At 40.1% G+C, this 21190-nt stretch overlaps 1 protein-coding gene across 6 annotated transcripts in view; it reads left to right on the top strand.

Annotated features, from left to right (window-relative positions):
* lrguk (leucine-rich repeats and guanylate kinase domain containing) overlaps nt 1-21190 on the top strand; it is a 39938-nt gene that overhangs the window by 11438 nt on the left and 7310 nt on the right. For 5 of the 6 annotated variants that reach the window (XM_028570834.1, XM_028570833.1, XM_028570831.1 and 2 more), the window contains 5 exons: nt 606-766; nt 1089-1177; nt 1566-1628; nt 2977-3098; nt 3493-4318. In XM_028570834.1, the coding sequence (XP_028426635.1) occupies nt 606-766; nt 1089-1177; nt 1566-1628; nt 2977-3098; nt 3493-3707 (650 nt within the window). In that variant the 3' untranslated portion in view covers nt 3708-4318. Of the gene's footprint in view, nt 1-605; nt 767-1088; nt 1178-1565; nt 1629-2976; nt 3099-3492; nt 4319-17870; nt 17945-21190 lie in introns of those variants that run through there. The other variant, XM_028570835.1, reaches the window with a different exon arrangement.

The raw sequence follows: 21190 nt of genomic DNA, 5'->3' as shown, positions 1-21190 counted from the left end.
ATACATCTTTTACTTCTGTTGATGCTCAGAGCAGCCATGTTGAAATGTGAGCACAGGGTTGGTGAGGTTCTTCCGAATTTTCCGAGTCGGAAAGAGGGCTTCAGTAGGCGTTCCAGTTGAAATTTCCGACTGGGAACTCGAAAATTCCAACTTTCCAGTTCAACTGGAACTCACTATAAGATTGAAAAAATATAGTAAGTATCATAAGTATCTCAGCTTAGGCATTCCCCACATAGAAAGGGTCTGATGAAACTATGCTATTGGTTGCACTTTTGGAATTTGACCCATGCTAGGAACAAAAAATATAAGCATAAATTACATTGCATCAATTTTAACCATTCTTTTTTAATCTGACCCTCAACTTTATGGAAGTGCAATACTACATCACTGGAGCGCCCCTCCAACCCGGCCATAAATTAGATTTGGCATTGTCTAAACAGGAAAATGTAAATCTGTTTTCATGCTCTACATACAGTAGTATATTCTCTGTTTATGTACATGCATGCATACACAGTATATGCATCATGTGCCTCATGTAGTTACGTATGCTGTAACCACATATACAGTATTACACAGTATTGAATTATCTGTCTCATCTCTCTTAGGAAACGATCCAGAGGAGAAGCCAGCGTCACCCCCCCTGTCGAGGTCAGGATCCGGCACACTGGCATCACACTCTGCCACAGCTCTTGACCCCTCAGATCCGTCCTACAGAAACTATTTCACCAAGATCCATGCAGAGCTCAGCCCTCAGAAGAGCCCCGCTGTGAGTAACAAGATGTCTGATGAAAAATGTATTGAATGTTGTAAGTGAATGTTAAATAGACATCTAGAATGTAACATAAATGTATGGGAAATAATCCTCAATTTTTCGGACAGGATGCTCGCTCATTTTCTATTCCTCACTGCCATACATCATCACTCCCGGTCCCACTTTCCTCCCCTTTTTCCCCCTTCTCCTTTCCCCTTTAATCATCCTCCACTTAAACTCCTGTTTCTCACCTGCAGTTCCCATTTGTCTCCCCTTCCTCTCACCTTCCCACTTCTTCTCAACTACTCCTCCTTATTTCCGCCTTTCTCCTCTGCAGGAGCTAGCTTCCATCAGGAGGCGTGAGCAGCTGGTGAGAGAGGCAGTAGTGGGGAAGATTCCAGGGGTCTACAGCCAGCTCTTCAAAAGGTTCGTTATAAGTAGCATGCACTCCACCTCACATCAATGCTTCATTTTAAGTGGCCACTTTCAGCTGGGCCAAATTGGTTTAATTTGTGCACTTGTCCTTATTGGGTTTTGATGGTTTGTTTTGGGTTATTGTTTGACCTTGGAGGTGAAGTGGCAGGTGGCCACATTATTTGAATCTGAGTGTTTGTTAAAACGATGGGCTTGTGTAGTGGCACTCTCCTCTCAGTTGTCCTAAAATATACCTGTCACCACTTATTATTATGTTGTTATGACGCCAACAATTTTGAATGGAAAAATCTGAATGTGAAATTGCTTTTCCTTATGCTTTATACTTATGAAGAAGAGTTATTCAATTTAGTCTTATTTACCTCTTTTTTGTTTACCTCAGCCCTGCTCAAACAGCAGCGTCATCACTGCAGAAGCCTAATACCCATTTAAGTGAGGACAACAGGTAAGAATACACACAAATGCATATACACTTACAAGTGCTCAGACTCTACCAATGCAGACAAAAGTCACAAGTAAGGCCAGATGTTACTTTATGAGAATAACAGATTTATATACAGACTTCAAAGTTTGACTCTTTATGGTTTCTAAACTCATAATAATAGCATTTTGATTTAAGATGAGGTGAGAGAAGCCAGAGGAAGTCTTGTGGTTTCATATAAACAATGTGCTTTTGTAGTAGTATTCTTTACTCCCTATAGGCCTGTTTTTACAACATATGTTCACTTTTATAGAGCTCATTCTACTGGTACAAGCCATGTGGGGAAAAATCTGAACACACATGCCCAGACACACACTTGCTTACACATACAGTATATACAGTCACTCAAGAGTTTATAGCTTTTGCTGCTTTTTGGCCCTATTGTGTGTACACTTACTGTACACTTAATAAACAGGTGTACTGCACAAACATAGATTTAATCAAATATTGACATAGTATGTGTGGTTATGTGTTTTTCTCCCTTGTACAAATTAGCATACATTTATTTCATTCCTTTCGAAAGAAAATATACAGTATACAGTATATGAGATACATACAGACTATGTAACACAGTATGTGTTCGTTCAAAATTATTTTGTTCCCCTTCGGGTTCATGTTCTCAGAAGGCGAGTTTCACCAAACTTGTTGAAAATCTACAAGCTCTGTCAACGCGGTCTAAGCGATACATGCCCCCAGTATGTACTGTTAGCATTACTCAGCAATTCAGTATTTCTATAGAGGATTCCAGACATCTGTGTACTTGTTGGCAACTCTCTTAATAGGGACGTGTCTTTACTTGTGTGTCCTCACATACAGTAACAGAAGATCCTTTTGTATTTCTGTGATAGGATGTGTACAGTTTTGTGTATGTGTGTTTGCGTGTGTATGCATCTTGCATCATAGACTATTCTTTATGCGTAAATTCAGTAAGAAAAATCTGTACCTGTTTGTTTGTTTGTTTGTTTGTTTATTGAGTACAAATCCCCAAATGAATGTTTCATGGACATGGATAGTGTAGCATATGGTCAAACATACTGTCAATGTCTCTAGTTCTGGTGGCCCCTCTTGGTGTTCCAAGCATGGTGGTAAAACTTCCAAAAGCACATTCTGCTAAATTTTCTTTTAGCAGAAGCTTCTCACTATATTTATTGTGTTTTTCTTACGTTGTCATAGGTACCTTTAACAACCTATTTTTTGTTTCACTGCACACATCACACCTTTCTCACTACATGCACTTCCTTCTACCTTTTCTCTCCTTGTCTGTTTCTTTTTCCCTCACCCTCTGTGGTTTGTCTTTTACTCCTTTTACAAGCAACTCGGATGAGTCTCGCGCCAGTTCAGCGCTGACTGTGCCCAGTTCAGCCACGGGCTTGTCTGGTTCAGTGGAGCCGCTTGATATGTCTGTGCAGGGACACACTTTGGAAGCACTCAAAGGTTATTATTGTTTTGTTTTTGTTTTTTATCATTGTAGGCTATTTCTCTGTTGTTATACGTAGATAGCAAAGAGAGGAGAGATTTTATAAAGAGCTAGAGACCAGGCGAAATAACAGTTTAACAAATAAGTTGTTTAATACTAATTATTGCTTTAGGTTTGAACACTTTTCCAAACTAGGAAAACTATATTTTCATATATATACTAAGTTATTATATATCTTTTTTTTTTCACTTGTCATTCATTTTATAGTGTAGTCTTAACTGTCAGTCACCAAAACATCTGATTATATGATAAGATAGCTGGCTGTATTAAGTTCTAAAAGTGTGTTGATGTGTTTCCATATCTGTGCTTGTATCAAATAAAATATTCCCATTTCATACCTCATGGCATCAGGCCAAACTCCTGAAGCCCACTGTCCAGGCACGGATCAGCTAGCTGTGGCCGTGTCTCCCTCCTCTGATAGACGTCCGGGATACGACATCAAGCCCATCCTGCCACCAATCCCTGCTGGGCGCAAGACCCCTGCATCGCCCAGCCCGGCTCCTTCACCCAGACCCAGCCCAAACACAGCAGTTGATGCGGAAGGAAATGTAGACAGGGAGGGATAGCTTCACATAGCGTAGAAAATTAGATGAAGTAACTTAAAATATAAGCTTGACCTGTGAAATAAAAAAAACCCGAGACAAAACTTCAAATTTCAGTCAACCGCAAAACCACACGCTTGTTGCTATCTTCAAACTACACAGACTGTGATGTGATACGCCCAGGCCAAACACTTGCAAAGTTGGGCTTTTTATCTTTGTAGAATTACTATGTTACTGGCCTAAAGGTATAGAGTGTTGACATATATTATGATTAAAGCTCATTCACAGCTTGAGTAGCCCATCTTTCAGTCATTATTATCATAGTAGCGTGTTTTAATATTAAAATGTTAAAATTCTTGACTAAAGGAGGTATCTGTTCAACTTGTTGGTACACGTCATGTTTTTTGAATGGAGCATTCATTTTCCTGACAGTAAAGTGGCATTATATTTCCTACTATTCAGTAATCTCATCAAAGAGGATTTTCCATTGAAATTATAGAGACTGATATTTAATATGCAGCATGGAGCTCTTGTCATTGGATGATAAATACATCATTAATCTTTATCTCTTCTGATGGGATTATTTATTCAACTGGAAATGCATTTATATGGAAGTTGTTGACAGGTATTAAACAGTGAACCATCACAAACAACTTAGTGTGTTTTTGTCTGTCTGTGTGTGTGTGTGTGTGTGTGTGTGTGTGTGTGTGTGTGTGTGTGTGTGTGTGTGTGTGTGTGTGTTTTTTGCACAGCCATGCATACCTGTGCACCTGTGTGTTTGTGCATTTTGCAGTGTTCATTTTTGATTTATTGTAAATTCAAAATTGTCAACTGTCACAGATGTATGCATTGCTTATTTACCCAATGCCTCATCCAGTATGCTTGTAGGTGCACATGAATGTGCACGTACGGTGTGCATGTGTATTCAGAGATTCCGCACACAAGCAAAACACACCTGGCCATCCATCACTGGCTGTCTTCCTCTCAGGCAGCAGATGTTGTCATAATTCTTTGGCAGTTTGAAACCAGACAGTGTCTTTAGGGCCCCTGGGTTCTAACCTACTTACACTGCAATGTGCAACCCTTACTATCGTTTATCATGGACTAACATGTTGTCTTCATTTGCTTTAACATAACACTGGATTCAGCTATGTGCACGATAAAGGTTTGCTAAAGCCTGTTTACAGAGTATAGTAAGTATAACATTAGGTAGAGATAAGATAATGAGTAACTGGAATTTTTCTTCTTCGTCATTGTGGCTGTGTAATTATATTTACCCTCTGATGACCTACACTTAATGCATACCTTTGTCTCTGCTTGTCGATCTATTTTTCACACATCTGTTACGGTCTGTCTTTCTATTTGTGCTTATCTGTTTGCAGTGTTAGTTTGCATGACTAGCAGCTACTCCAGCCTGCTTGTTCACAAATGTTTAAAAAACCTATATAGTAAATCTAATGGTTAAAAATGATAACAGTGATGTAACTCTTGCATGAAACCTGCAGTTAAGTTATCTGTATTAGTAACAGCAGTATTTCTGTCTGCTGGTTTCTATGCATCATAAACCATCGCAAAGACATTATCCATATAGAAAGTTTAAACACCGTACAGTATGCGTGTACAATGCACCGCACTGTCTCCTCGTCTTGACTCACTTTACCAGCTGCTGAAAAATAAACATGTCACACACACTTTCATTTAAACATTGTGGTGTAATTGGTAGCGATGCTGCGTTGCTGTGTGGAAATCAAGAAACCGACACTGTTTCTTGATTATAAAGGTTTATTTACATCGAAGAAATCAGCATCATTTGACAAGCCCTGCAGAGCTCGGAGAGGACCTGTTTTCCCAATTCTCCAGTGGTCACTCTGACTTTCTTTGTTTGAACATGGTATATATTCTATAATGTGTGTAACATAGATGGGGGAGGAAACAATACTTTGACCAATGGCTATCATCCTTTTGGAACCAAGCCAACAAGGGAATCCCTAATTCTTTAAAGATGTATCCAGAGAAGTGTCCAGCGAATGTAGGCTAAAGTTCATATGAGTTTCTTTGTTACCCAAAGCTTGAATACAAATCATATAGAATATGCAGATACAATAAGATGACAATATACCTCAACATAACTCCTCAAGACAGGAACACATTTCACCAAAGAGAAAAGGAGAGCACATCTTCTGTGAGAAACAAAGACTTGCCTAATCTAAGATTTATGTATGCAGGAAAGAGTTGTTATGGAAGAGATATGCAGAAGCACGTTATCAATTTTCACAAAGCTGAAGTGCCTGATGTTATGAATACATTTGTATGACATTTGTAAGACTTAAGCTACAGAAGGAAAGAGTATTAATCCATATTTTCAATCTAAAGAGGATGTTGTACAAAATAACAGAAATGGTGAGAAATAACAGAAATCGTAAACAACTACATCAGTTTGACTGACTGAGCAGATATCACCCTTGTTTCTAAAACTGTACTATGGTCTTGAGTAGTAAATATCCCTGTGTGAATCTATAGAGGATGGGGATGGGAACACTGCAAGACTCTGAGGTTTAATCCCCATCAAGAAAATATATGTCTAAAACATGCATCATCATAGTGTATGATTTTAAAACTGTACTATACTAAACTGTATATGGTGCTATAATAAACTATTGCTGTATGCAAACTGTTTACATACACATTTCAAAGTAGACTTTTGAAGATAGAAATAATCTCCTGAAATGTTACTAGTTTGCACTGTAAGAAATGGTCTTTAGACAGCTGATGTATTCAGTCAGCAGTCACCTTCAGTTTAATAAAACAATACTCTTACGTTGCCAGAACTATTACATACTCCATTTCACTGTGCCCACACAGGATACAGCTCTGGCTGATGCTGTCGTTCTGAGATAGTTGAAAAAACAATCTGGGTTGTTTGAATTTTTTAAAACCAATTAGAATTTGTCAATGGTGGGCCTTAACTGTGTTACACTCACAGGGACTCTGTTTAAATATAGTGCAAGTCAAACAGACTTTCTCCATTCTCTGCCCAATTTGACGAGGATCCTTACTACTGTGAGTTTCTGCACTCTTTTGAGCTGCCACAGTATTTCAAACTTTCAGTTATACCCTTTCTTTACAGTGACAGTGATTTGTTACAGGTCCAGTAGTTAACCGCTAGTTCCCCTTACTATGGGTTTTCCTTTTAAAAAGGTGGGAGGAGAGAGGGAGGGTTATGAGGCTGAGAATGGACTTGGAAAATAGTCTGTGAGAGTACAATAATATGTTACAGGCGCAGCTGTAAATCTAGTAACAAACCTTCACACATGTAGAGTGCACAGTGTTAGGGAGGAGCGGGGACACGCCTACTCATTTCAAGCTCAAACATACACATCCTTCCTACATGGTCCCTGGTGCTCACAACAAGTCTTTGGCTGCCTTTGTGTCTTCATTTAATGTACCTGTATTCTCTGTGTGTGGAAAGAACAGATGGTTTAAAGAACAGATAGTGGATCAATAGCACTCAAAATTGAGAACTGGTAATATTTGTAAGCTTGCATCAGTAATTATTTTTGTGCAGATGATGTTTTGACGGTTCCTTAAACAGACATAAGGTTAAGGACAGGTTTTTGGATTTGTGCTGAACTTGCTGTTTTGATTACTGGATATTTGCTGGAAGTATGTTGGAGCAGCATGGATGACTTACTGAAGCACTGACCTTCATGTGCTGGGCTTGAACTTCTTCCCTCTATTTCATTCTTTCTTTCTAAAGTAGATTTACTCAAATATTAAACTTAAGTACAGTTTCAAGGTGCTTGTACTTTACTTGATTTTTTCTTTTTGATGCTACTTTATTCTTCAAGTCTATTTCTATTTCTGCTATTACATTTCAAGATTATTTTTTTGGGGCATTTCTGCCTTTCATTTTTTTTAGGAAGGACAGCTAAGTGAAAAAGGGGAGAGAGAGGGGGAAGACATGCAGGAGATCGTCACAGGTCGGATTCGAACCCTGGACATCTGCGTCGAGGCATAAACCTCTCAGTATACAGTGCGCCTGCTCTACCACTGATTCAACCCGGCCACTGTTACTACATTTCAGAGTGAAATATTATGGTAACACTTTACTTAAAGGTATCTACATAAGAGTGACACGACACTGTCATGACACATGAACCCTAACCCTAACCATAACCATAACTTGTCATGACAAAACCTGAATGACACTTACTGACAGAAGCGTTATGTCATAAATGTTTATGACTTGTTTATAATGTTTATGACACGTTCATGACAGTGTCATGTCAGTCTTATGTAGATACCTTCAAGTAAACTGTAACCAATATTATCAGTAACTAAGAACTTTAACAAATTAAGGCAAGGCAAGGGAAGGCAATTTTATTTCTGTAGCACATTTCAGCAACAGGGCAATTCAAAGAAAAGAAAAGAAAAGTAAAATCAGATAAAATACGAGAATAAAATTAATAGTGCATTATAAGAAATTAAAGAAAGGCAACATAAAAAAAAATAGGTCTTCAGCCTTGATTTAAAAGAAGTGAGAGTTGCGGCGGACTTGCAGCTTTCTGGAAGGTTGTTCCAGATGTGATCAGTTAGAATCAGCTTCCGCTGTAACATTTAAAGGTCCCATGACATGGTGCTCTTTGAATGCTTTTATATAGACCTTAGTGGTCCCCTAATACTGTATCTGAAGTCTCTTTCCCAAAATTCAGCTTTGGTGCAGAACTACAGCCACTAGAGCCAGTCCCACAATGAGCTTTCCTTAGTATGTGCCATTTCTGTGTCTGAAGCTATTCAGGAGGAGAGTGGGAGGGGCAAGGTGGAGGGTGGGGGTGTGGCCTTGACCAACTGCTACTTTTCTCATTTGAAAGCCATGATGTCTCTCTCTCATGGGTTGGCCAAATTATCTGGGCGGGCAAAGCAGAGAAAGGGGAGGTAACCTTGCTTGTTATGACCTCATAACAAGCAGATTCCAAAACGGCTCATCTGAGCTGTCATTTTCTCAAAGCCAGAGCAGGATACCCAGGGCTCGGTTTACACCTATCGCCATTTCTAGCCACTGGGGGACCATAGACAGGATGGGGGAACTCATATAAATGTTAAAAAACCTCATAAAGTGAAATTTTCATGCCATGGGACCTTTAAATGATCAGCTATAATAAGCAAAAAATAAGATATGTCTGATGTCTGTTTAATACGTTGGTACATTTTGCTGATGACATGTCAGTACTTTCACGTAATTGCTTAAGTGCTACTTTTACTCAAATAAAGGATGTAAATAATTATTTGATCTCAGCTCTCACATTACAAACACACACATGCATGCTTTTAACCACAGTCTAAAGTACATAGACAGGCACAAGGGGCATAGTTATCCCTGTAAGAACGAATACGTTAATCGGGCTATATATGTCTCCGTTTATAATATAACCACCCAAAGGAACACTTTCTTTAGGGCTTGACATGAAGTGCTTATCTTTCCTTGCCAAATATTTTCTTTCAGTACAGTATGTCATTATCCACCATAAGCATAATGATGCTTCACCTCAAGGGTAAGAGCTCCAGACTTAGCTATTTCGGAGGGAACACTCTGGATTATTCTCTGCAACCTTTCTTTCTCTGTGCTTGTGTAGAGGATGTTGGAATAGGTCAGGGTGGTAATATAATGAAAGCTTAAATAAGACGCACACACAACACACACCTCTGCATTAACTCTGCCGCATGATGTGGCGCCACAATCAGTAACTATGGCAACGGCACACTGCACTGCACCTCCCTGTGTGTGTGTGTGTGTGTCTGTGTGTGTGTGTGTGTCTGTGTGTGTCTGTGTGTGTGTAACTCCTCACTGTGTTCCCTGCGGACAGATTAATTCCCTGCCAGATTCATTCCCTGTCAACTTGCTGAAACAAAAAGTTTCTGTTTTAATTAGTTTGGTGCAGTGTCTCGCTTCATCTAGCTATCTGTGTAGTGTCTCTCTCTCACATTGACTGTCTCTCTCTCCTCCTTCACTCTTTCTCTTGCTCTCTAGTGTAATTAAAGACAGTCAGTGCAGATAATAGAACTGTAATAGTGTGTAATTGCAATAATCAATACACAGTGCATACTAAGTAAATTGCCATTTATCAATATACAGAGAGGAGGCAGGATGTCTCTCAGAGCAAACACATACTTGGCATTCATTCATTTACATGGTATTTATGCTGTAATTGGTCATGTTATGTTTGCCTTTAATTGGCAACAGACTATATATTGTGTACTTAGAGCATGTAGCAGTTAATATGTATTGCTCAAAACATACATTAGCCTTAAGGGAATAATTTGACATTTTAGGAAATACACATTTCACTTTATTAATTCTTCTTCTTGAGGGTTAGATGTAAGTCTCACTCTCACATCTGAATGGTAAATACTGTATGAAACAACGACCAGCAGCCAATAAGCTTAGCTTAGCATAGACTGTAAACAGAGAGCATAAGCTAGCTGGCTCTGTCCAACTGGATTAAACAAACAAGATATAACATGTCAGTTAGTAAGCTTTAGAGATGCTGCGAGGCAGATGTGATTATCTTTGGATAGAACAGGAGCTGTTTCCACCTGTTTCCAGTCTGCAGATCTCTGGGCTTATATATCAAATGTATTTGTCAACATGGGAGATACTTTTGTTAAAGGTCCTATGACATGCTGCTTTTTGGAATTACTTGTATTACATCAAGGACATTGGCTTACAGTTGAAACAAACATAAGTTTCTTATGTAAGAAGACAAACTAAGCCACAAAATGATGTAATGATGTTTCAGCTGTTGTTAGCTTGCTTGCAAACATTTGAAGTGACAAGCCAGCACAGAAATAATGTCCAAAATGGAAAGAAGCCTTTACTTGACAAAGGAAGGAGAAAACACACACACACACACACACACACACACACACACACACACACACACACACACACACACACACACACACACACTTACACACCCATATATGCATCTATCCTTCTCGCTCTCATGCCACTACTGCTTGGTCCCCTCAGGCTGTGGGTCAGGTAGAGTGAGATCTCAGTAGGTGGAGGAGGAGGTGGACATGCCCAGACAAATACTGCCCCCCTCCAGGGAGGGCTGACCTCACCTGGGAGCTAGGGAATGTCAGGGGAGCAGAGCTACAGCCGGGCTGGGGAGGGGAAGGAAAAGGAGATAGTTTGGCTGTGTTTGTGGATTTCTAGTAAGGTTGGATTTCACAGTCTGTGCATGAAAGTGTGTGGATGTGTGATTGTGTACCCTTATTTGATCTTTTAAGGCTCTTGACCTTTGATCATACTTTTAACCTTTGTTTTGACGTTGGCTCTCCAAAGGGTGATGACAGCAGTTTCCATACACCTTTTTATCTCCTCCCCGCCAAACGCCACCCTTTCCCATCTCTCTCTTTCTCCTATTCTATCATATCTCTGGCTGTCTCACCCTTTTTCTCTGCCTCTCTTCCATCTCCATGTGTTTTCTATCTTTCGGCAGATGTTATCTGCTGCTGCTCCTCTTCCTCTACATGTAGTCTCAATCACCTCATCTCTCTGTCTCCCACTTTCATCTCCCATGAGAAGTGCTGAACCATACAGTAATAGCCAGAATAGCTAGACCATGCCACAGATTCACCATGTGTTAGCAATAAATAAACATTTTTTGGTCATTCTTTCTTTTCTTTCTTTTCATGGCCCCCTTTCCTCTCTGTCTAGAATCGTTGTATTCCACGCTGTCATTCAGAAATCATTACTTTTCAGCTATTTTCCTCAAGCCACTCCAGCCTCTCTACGCTATTCTCATTATCTTCTCCTCTTCTGTCACTGTATCTCCCGCTTTTACTGCCTCTATTCTCAGCATTTCATTTCCCAAAAGTTGTCGCCTTGTTTCACCTGCAGTCCACTTCCCATGAAATCGAGTGATCTACTGAATATATCCTCTCATAGCATCCCCAAAAAGGAGGAAGAGCTTTTGACTATACAACAAATTAGCATCCTTTTCCCCACCAACTGTGCCATGCATGTTAAATTAGACCAAAGGAGGAAATTTCAAAGGGCACATGATGGGGGAGAAGTGTCAAAAGAGACAATTATAGCAGAGGGATGAGAGACGGAGGTGGATTATGAGGACAAAGGTTATGTGACGGTTGTGAAAACCCCCAGGTGTCCCTGCTTTGAAATCCTTCACCCCACCATATGCTCAAGCTCTAATGAATTTGTGATCTATTTACTCCTGGTAAGCCAGGGTTTGTGGAGTTCAGTAAGCAGGGTTTGATGCAGAATCAGACTGTGTCGATGGATGAAAGAGGGCATGTGTGCACATGTTTGTATTTACCTTTATTTTGTTTTCCATAAAATCTGAACATTGCGAAGGTCAGTAAATGGCAAACCCTAGTGCAGTTAATGAAAACACACGCCAGGTCGTAGATAATGTTAGGAATTATGCTATCTTTTTTTTTTCTACATCGTTGAACCACATTTACCTCTCCACGTCTCTGTTGGTTGTCATGTTTATATGCAACAACAAAAAACTACTTTCATGAATTTTTATGCGAAACACTTACTTTTGTATAATGCACATGAAGCAGCAGCTTTCATAGCTGCAGTCCGCCCCCCGGCCATTTTCCATTCCATTGAGTACTGCTGCAGAGCTTCAGTGACCTGTTCTTAGCAGACATACTGCAGACTTGTCTCTGCTTGTGTGTGTGTGTGTGTGTCATCTCTCAGCCGTGGCCAACGTGCAATATTGTACAACACAAGAAGACACATTCCACTGAGTTCACTGCTTGACTGATGGATGGAGTGCATTTATACATATACAGTGTACACAGAGTCCTCAGATATGAGCTCATATCCTGGTTAGAGTAAAAGTCAGGACCAGGTGAATGCATGCTAAACTGTAACCCATGAATTAACAGGATATTCTGATAATCAGATGAAAAACACAACCCACCATGATGGCTCAACTACAGATTAGGTACATTACAATTAATGTATCTGATGAAAGTCTTTGTTTTTCTTATTGTCAACAAATCCAATGAAAAGACCAAAACAAATAACGTATCAAACTAAAAAGTATTGCTTGTGTAGCCAAAGCCTGATCTAGCTTATTTCTCTCCTTCATTATGATGAACATGGGCAGTGCACTGAAGTTTATTTTGAGTTAATACCACATACACCATCCTGCTTCTGTAAATACTGTATTACTAGCGTGCTAGTCTCGCATTGCCAGACCTTCCTCCACAGCGCAGCGGAGGTGGGTCTGGGGAGGCCACACAGCATTCCGGGATGGGAGAAAAACGTGCTCTGCCATTTCTTTAAACCAATCACAATTGTCATGGGTGGTGCTAAACGCCGAGTGGAGCCAAGGTGCCGCTGCAAAATAGCCTTGGAAAAGAACTTTTGGTGGAACATGTGTACGTTCAAAAGTTATTTTAGTCGCGCACAGTGCTTAATTTGTAAAGTGGGAGGTCCCGGAGCGCAGAGGGGGGGGGTGGATCTGGTCCCTCTCCCCCATCCGTCTTACCCTGAAAATTCACCTCAAAACGCATCGAAAATGCAAACACAAGAATAACGAGTAACAAAACAGATAACAACATTGAACACTACACAAACAGTAGTTAATTTTTTTCATTTAGGCAATTCATTTTTCCTGGTGAGACAGGAGGTGCCGGATCCGATAAAAAAGGTTCCGTATCCAACGTCGGAGGTGCCGGAACATGTTCCGGTGTGTTCCGGCTCAAATTAAGCCCTGGTCGAGGACAGATACCGGTAGTCTAGCTAGCTGTCTGGATTTACCCTGCAGAGATCTGAGGAGCAGTTAACTATATTCCTCATAAATCCACCGGAGTTTAAAATTCCAACACAAAGACAAAGAAAACGTGTGTATGTACGATACAATACGATACAACTTTATTGTCAGCCAAAGGCTGAAATTCTTTGTACATCCCTGGGTAGCTTGTTTAAAAATGAGGACGTACACATACATCCAAACAGTGAATGACATACACATACATCCAAATGAGGACATACATATACATCCAAAAACATCCAAACATACATGGGATTAATAACACCAACAGACATACATGAGACATTACCACAAATGACATAAACTCCAAAATAAGGAAACAGAGAAAACATATATAACAACAGTACATGACATGAACATACACACAAGTCTTGGAGATGTATATCCCTGAAATAAATATTGCACTGGGTTTAATGTAGCTGGTTTAGCAATAGGATGGATTGATGTATGAAGGAGTTTTTAAGTCTAATACTACTATATGTATTGTATGTACCGGTATGTTAATCCACCACTGAAAATAGTCCCGAAACAAATGCACAAATTCCTTTTGTTTGAGCAAAGTTTGGTAAAAACTACAGTGCCCAGGAAGTTATTCAACTTTTTTTAAATGAATGTACGTATTCATGAACTGTTCTCAAAAATATATGTCTTCAGTAGAAACCAATGTGCTTGGGGTGGAGAGCTGCAGGGCAGGTAAGTCAGAAAGTACTGAGCACTGACTTACATGTCTTTTATGGGATTTGTTGACAGTAACATTTATCCAAATGTACATTTTAGGCTACTTTCATCAAAAAATGGTTCTATTCCAGTACTAATGGGACTATACTGAGTACCTGAGTAAACTCTGTTATTGTCCTTCACAGTCCTGCTCTGTGAACTCAGTTAAATCCTTTTCTGCTCTGTTCACTAAAGCTGGATTAGGTTTAGCAGTGCAGAAAAAGCACAGAATAAAAAGTTGTGCAGCAAACTCCTTCAACACAATCTTAATAACCTTAATAATGGAACTGTCTTTGGTTTTAATAAATAGTGTGTTTTTACAAAGGATCAGTACAAACAGTCAAGCTCTGGATTAGCTGGGCAAGAATATGTGAATATACAAAACAGCAACAATGTTTCTAAAATTGTATGCTTATCTATGTTTATCAGCATGAATATAAATTCTAAATTCAGGTATTCAACAATTACCACAAAATGTTTTCTGTCATTTTCTGCCAGAAGTGTTGTACAGAGGTTGCCTGTGTTAAGCATTCACCTCAACATACTGTCAATACTACCTTACCCATGTACTCTTAAAATAGGTTGAGTTTAATTGGCAGTTTAATCTAAATTCCCATGCTTTTTCAAGCGGGAGCCGTTCACAGAAACACCTGGATTTACATGTAATTAGCTTGACCTCACTGTTGTTTGTGCTTTACAGCCAAATGTTTGGACTGCCAAGTGAGAGGACTGTACCAGTCTGTATAATGTAGTGCAGCACACAGGCACCCTGGCTGACGAATAATGTAAAACGACACTTGGATAAATGAATGATGGCGCCAAACACACAATCAATTGAAGGGTTTTCTTTTCCGCTTAAAGGTCCTATGACATGCTGCTTTTTGGATGCTTTTATATAGACCTTAGTGGTCCCCTAATACTTTATCTGAAGTCTATTTCCCGAAAATCCGGCCTTGGTGCAGAATTACAGCCACTAGAGCCAGTCCCACAATGAGCTTTCCTTAGGACGTGCCATTTCTGTGTCTGTAGCTTTAAATGCTATTGAAGAGGAGAGAGGGGGGGCAAGGTGGAGGGTGGGGGTGTGGCCTTGACCAACTGCCATGCTTCACTCGTTTGCAAGCCATGATTTCTCTCTCTTTCTCATGAGCGTGCCAAATTCTCTGGGCGGGCAAAGCAGAGAAAGGGGAGGTAACCTTTCCCCTTATGACGTCATAAAGGGAAGATTCCAGATTGGCCTATCTGAGCTTTAATTTTCTCAAAGGCAGAGCAGGACACCCAGGGCTCGGTTGACACCTATCGCCATTTCTAGCCACTGGGGGACCATAGGCAGGCTAGGGGAACTCATATTAATGTTAAAAAAAACTCATAAAGTGAAATGTTCATGCAATGGGACCTTTAAGCAAAGCTTAACCAATATATGCACAATTAAAATTGTCTTTAGACATTGCTTCAACAAGTTCAGTCAAATCCTGTGTGAGTGTTGGAGTATGCAGACAGAGAGGGATGACTTCATGCAACTTGATTCTTGAAGATTCTTCCTCTGCTTTGAGCTGTGAAGGTGATTACAGCGCTTCCATCAGTTGTAAACTTTTTCTGTCTGAGTGACAGTCACATAGTCATGCAGGCGGAAACATGTGCCTACCCCTGATGCAAAGTTGCTCAGTGCCAAAACTTCTATTTTGACCTCATTCCCTGTCTCCCTCTGTCTCTGAAAGATTCAAAAGGCAGTTGTGGACAGCTGCCGCCCTTTGACATTCAGGGGTTGTCTAGTTCCTAAAAATCTCACAGGCATGTAAAGCATCTCTCCAGGTCAGACACACACTCAATGCTTCTGAGATGCAAGGGTTGTCTTTTGTTATCAACAGACATGATCTCTGTGAGCTACTGCACATTCATGACAGTGTATAAACCGTTGCTACACTATCTAATTTTAACTTACTGAATGGCTTTTTAAATCCTCTAATCATAAAAGTATGTCTATAATTAACATAATTGCAGCCTTACATTTCAGTTTAATCTGTATAATCATGATACTATGTACTATAGCTTATTAACGTACAATCTGATATTGTCAATCATACACCGATTTTAATTTGTGGTCTTCAATTTGCAAACAGAATCAGTATCATTTATTTTTATGTTAAGAAAGAAGTCTCAATTGTGGGCCAAGAATCTTTGTTTCTGTGAGGTTATTGACTCACATTTATACATGTGTATCTGTAGCTCTCTGACTCTTTGTGTTGAATATTGGATTTACTGTGACACTGTGTCTTCTTAAGCACAGTGAAGAACTGGTTTTGTTCATTATTTTGATATCCTTTGTTGGCTTCAGAGTGGTAATTGGACACACGCTCATGACTAATTCTTTCAGCCCAGACTTGAGGCTGCATCTCAATTCTCTGCTCTGGTGCAGCTTGTCCCAACAAACCAGCCCTCATGCTGAAACCGCTGTTTTCTTCTGTTGCCATGACAGCTCGTATCTCAGTCGGAGACGGGAAGTCGCGTGGTTTGTGAAATTAATTTATCATGACAAAAAATGTCTGCAAGAGCAAGCACCGAGTTTGTATACACCATATGAATATACGTATGTGTGTGTGCTTTTGTCTGTTTCTTTCTTTCTTTCTTTCTTCTGTGTGTGTGTGTGTGTGTGTGTGTGTGTGTGTGTGTGTGTGTGTGTGTGCATGCGTGCGTGCGGTGTGTGTGCATGTGTTAGCACGTATGTTTGTAATGCTAAAAGGCTTGACACAGAGCAGATCTTTTTGTAGTTGGCAGCAGTGGGCACTCTGCCCAGCTTGTATGGTTTATGGATGCAAGTCAGAATTGCATTAGCCTGCGGCCAGAGAAAGACTGCCCATCTTCCTGGTGTGAAACTCCAACAAATGTGCCAACACTGACAGCATTAAACAGAAACTGATACAAGCATCATGCATATCATGCTGTCAGTCTATCAATAGTTACATTAAAAGGAGACAGGAGCGAAAATAAAATGAAATACCAGCATGGGGAAAACAAGCATCCAAGGCTGATTTTACGCTGCCGCAGGTGGCATGTCCTGATTGTAAAAGTTTAATTGTAAAATGTTCAAAGTGTAGGTGGTCAAAGTTCAGCTCAGTTACTATTACATTTCAGAAAAAAACACTCTACTATCTCCATTTAAGCTCAAGCTACTGATATTACTATAATATATACTGCCAATTATATGGAACACTGTATAAAGAATTAATCAATTTTGAAGTTCAAACCGAAAGCCTCAACTTTACATAATTAAAGTGCCATGTGAGAAATAACACAATTAACAGAGTGCCTTATAACCAGCGGCTAAAGCAATGTTTGATTCTCATAACCTCTGTGATGGAACCAGTCGAGCAAAAAAAGGAGGTGGAGAAATGAAGATTTCAGAAATGCATTCAATCTGTATTTAATCAAATTAAAAAGTAGAAGCTCCTTGAAAAGCTGCCACGAGGCATGAATGGTGAATGACCAAGGATTTTCCAAACAGAATATTAATAGGTCATTATACCCACTTGTACCTCCATTTCGTACATCATCAGTGGCCTCGCCAGTAACACAGTAGTTATAGAATTGATATGGCTTTTAAGAAAAGGGAACTGTCACATAAAAGAGTTCTTCTTTTTTCCTATCTGCATTTTAGGAAAGGAAAGGATGGTGAGAAAGGTTCCATTCCCACTCAGAAGAAGCTATGGTATGACCAAGGATTTACTGCATGTGAGTGATATTTTTATCAGTAAAGTTGGCCAGCTCATTGGATTCCAAATAAATGACGACCACACACACACACACACACACACACACACACACACACACACACACACACACACACACACACACACACACACACACACACACACACACACACACACACACACACACACACACACACACACACACACAAATATTGGCATGTACATACCTGTGTGCAAACTGTTTTTTATTCTTTTGCCTAACATATTTACTCCCAGTTCTCCCACTCAGCCATAATAACCCAAACTCACACACCCTTCCGGCTCAACTCCTCATGGCTTTGCTAATTTACTGTGCTTTTGCTGCCTCTTTTTTTCTTTTCTTCTTACTCTTGACTCCCAATGCACATGATTTTTTTCTGGTTAGCCTACAGTATGAATTTAATCAAAGCTCACTTTTGTGCCGGCACCTCTTGTGACAAGGGGGGGAGATGTAGGCCCAGGTGGAGAAGGAGTGCAATTAGCTCAGACAAGGCTTGTTAATATTCCCCATCTGAATACCCCAACAGGTCCAAAACACCTTTTATTTCTAATCACACCTGCTGCTAAAAGACAACTAGGCGTATTCACCTATTACGTAATTGAGCCAGGGAAGCTATCAAGACTAAAGTGGTGTAAGGTGTTGATGTGGTGCGTTAAGGTTATGTTCTCCTAAAACGCTGTCAGTATTGACACTCACAGCTTCCCTTCACACTGAGCCCCAATTTACAGTATCCAACACTGCTGTACTGCTCAGAGAGATAAACGCACAGAGACACACTCACCTTTGACTGTCTAGTGAGAATGTACCTGATTGATGCGCCCTACTGAACTTCCTTAACATATGCTGAGGGTCAGCAGCAGGGCAGTACGTAACTCAGACAGCCCTGAGGCCAAACCAGATTATACAGTACCACCTTTTCAGTATAGTCAGTATATCATCTTCTCTGTAGAAGTTCCTCCTTTTATATGATTGGTGCTGCACTCCTGGAGCACCCTTAAGAAGAATTGATGAAAACTCCTTTAATATGAATGCAGAAAAGGATGCATGAAGGGAGGCCTGTCATTGGCATCTGAAATTCATTCAAACTGTAGCCACATGTAGTTTGAATTAACAACCATGTGAGTTTGACCTGCTCTGCACTGCTACTGACACACCACTTTGACATACCGATGTAACATTCACAGTAAGTCACTAGAACATGAAATTGGACAGATAAGAAAATAAAACTATGTGCGCTTGATGAAAATCCTCCTTTGCTAAGAGTATATGCATGCTTATGAAAGCAGAAGCAGCCCTCAGTTTAACAATTTCCCCCACTAAGACTGCAGAGGGAACATTTAGAAAGCATCATACTGCAGCGGTGTTGTACAAACATTTAAAACATGCACCTCCTTTGTAGGAATTGAAATAGTTTCACTGTGTGGCCATGGCATCTGGGAAGTATTGAGACATGCTATAGCTTTGAAGTTCGATCAGCCTGCTATGTCTCATTGTAAGAAGAAGATGACATTTTGGTTGTCTAGTAAAATACATTTACATTTATTAGGAGGTTGTGTTTTGGGTTCAGTTTGTCTGTTTGTTTGTTTGTTTGTTTGTTTGTTGGTTTGTCTGTCTGTCAGCAGGATTACAGAGAAACGATTGGCCCGATTTTCATATAACTTGGTGGAAGGCTGTTGGCATGGGCCAAGGAAGAACCCATTACATTTTGGAGTAGATCCGAATCATGGGGCGGATACACAAATTATATTTCACTGAACAAAGGGAAAGGGAGTGTATATACTTGAGGGAGGAGGGGAGACAATTGCACACAGGTACAGGGGATTAGGGCAAAGCAGGTAATCAAAGGCAGGAAGGCAGATAAAGACAATAAGGCAAGTGACCTGCAACAGAAACCAATGATGAGTTTCAAATTAAAACTTAACTAAATTAAAACATGACCTAGGCACAGGGGCCGGATGTGACATCTATGTCTTTTAACTGATGCAGCTACAGCACGAGTCATTATCTACAAGTTTTTCAGCATTTCTGCTACCTTTGTTTGGAATCTGGTAGTGCTAATGCATTTGCTGTATACAGGTGAATTGAGATAAAGACATTGTCATTCTGTATCCCCGTGAGAGTTGGGAATGGATGCTCTAGAGTTTTACCAATAGCATAATTGCATATGCTTCACATCTCTACTCCATCTAAATCTGCATCTCTGGCAGAACCCACAGCTTTCCCAGCTTAAGAGAGTGTGTGTGTGTGTGTGTGTGTGTGTGTGTGTGTGTGTGTGTGTGTGTGTGTTGTTGTTATAGGATGTCAAGACTGACACCTGGCTAAACCCTATTAAACTAGTAACCACATTCCTAGGGTCCACCATTAAAAGTGACCCAATGCCCCTCAACACAGAGAGACACACAAACTGAGAGCAGCTTGTAAAACACGACAGATTTATCATCTTGCCTCTTCTTTCTTTTTTAAGAAGGTGTTTGCTCTATAAGCTATTTTGATTGGTTATATGTGTGTGAGTATACAAAGCTTGACTATAAAGTTATGTAGAAAATACAAGAACACATGCTCCAACATGACCTTGGCTGCGTTTGGTGCTTTTATCATCAGGTATTTTGCCTATATGACGTTACATACATCTTGTGTTAGGATTAATGGCGATGTGGTGTAAATGTAGTGTGCAAATGTGGTTTAATAAATCACTACATATTGTAGTGCCATGTGAAACAGCCAAATTAAACAAGCAGTAAAAGATTGAGTTGGTAAGGTGTCAAATCTTGAAAATTATTACCACCACTATTTGCAGAGGTTGTTTAAGGGTTGCCTTCTGTCTACAAGTATGTCGAGGCAGTTATTGGTGGATTTTCACATTCGTTACTCAAGCCAGATTCAATTTACAGTATGTGGGTGATGGCAGACTTAACCTCCAAGTCCTTAACATCGTTTCACTTAACTGCTTATTCTGTTACCCTGCGGTGAAAGCTTAGCTGTCTGTGTCTATGCCTCCATGCACTACATACATGCACTGTAGAACAGTAGTAGGTCAAAGCTCATCAGTATCCCCCACCTCTCCCTTTCTGTCTCTCTCTCTATGAGCCAACAGGTTGCAGCAGCTTCACCCCCACCCCTCTTCCCAAACTTTTCCGCGCTACAGCAGAGCCCAGGAAAGAAAGTCTCTGTCATTCATTCACTTTTACACACATTCAAACACACCCACCTCCTCTTTCACAAACACAC

This window comes from Perca flavescens, chromosome 23 (genome assembly GCF_004354835.1).
Source record: "Perca flavescens isolate YP-PL-M2 chromosome 23, PFLA_1.0, whole genome shotgun sequence".
NCBI lineage: Eukaryota > Metazoa > Chordata > Actinopteri > Perciformes > Percidae > Perca > Perca flavescens.
Note: the sequence above shows the minus strand (reverse complement) of the source record. Positions and strands in the feature narration are given on the sequence as shown.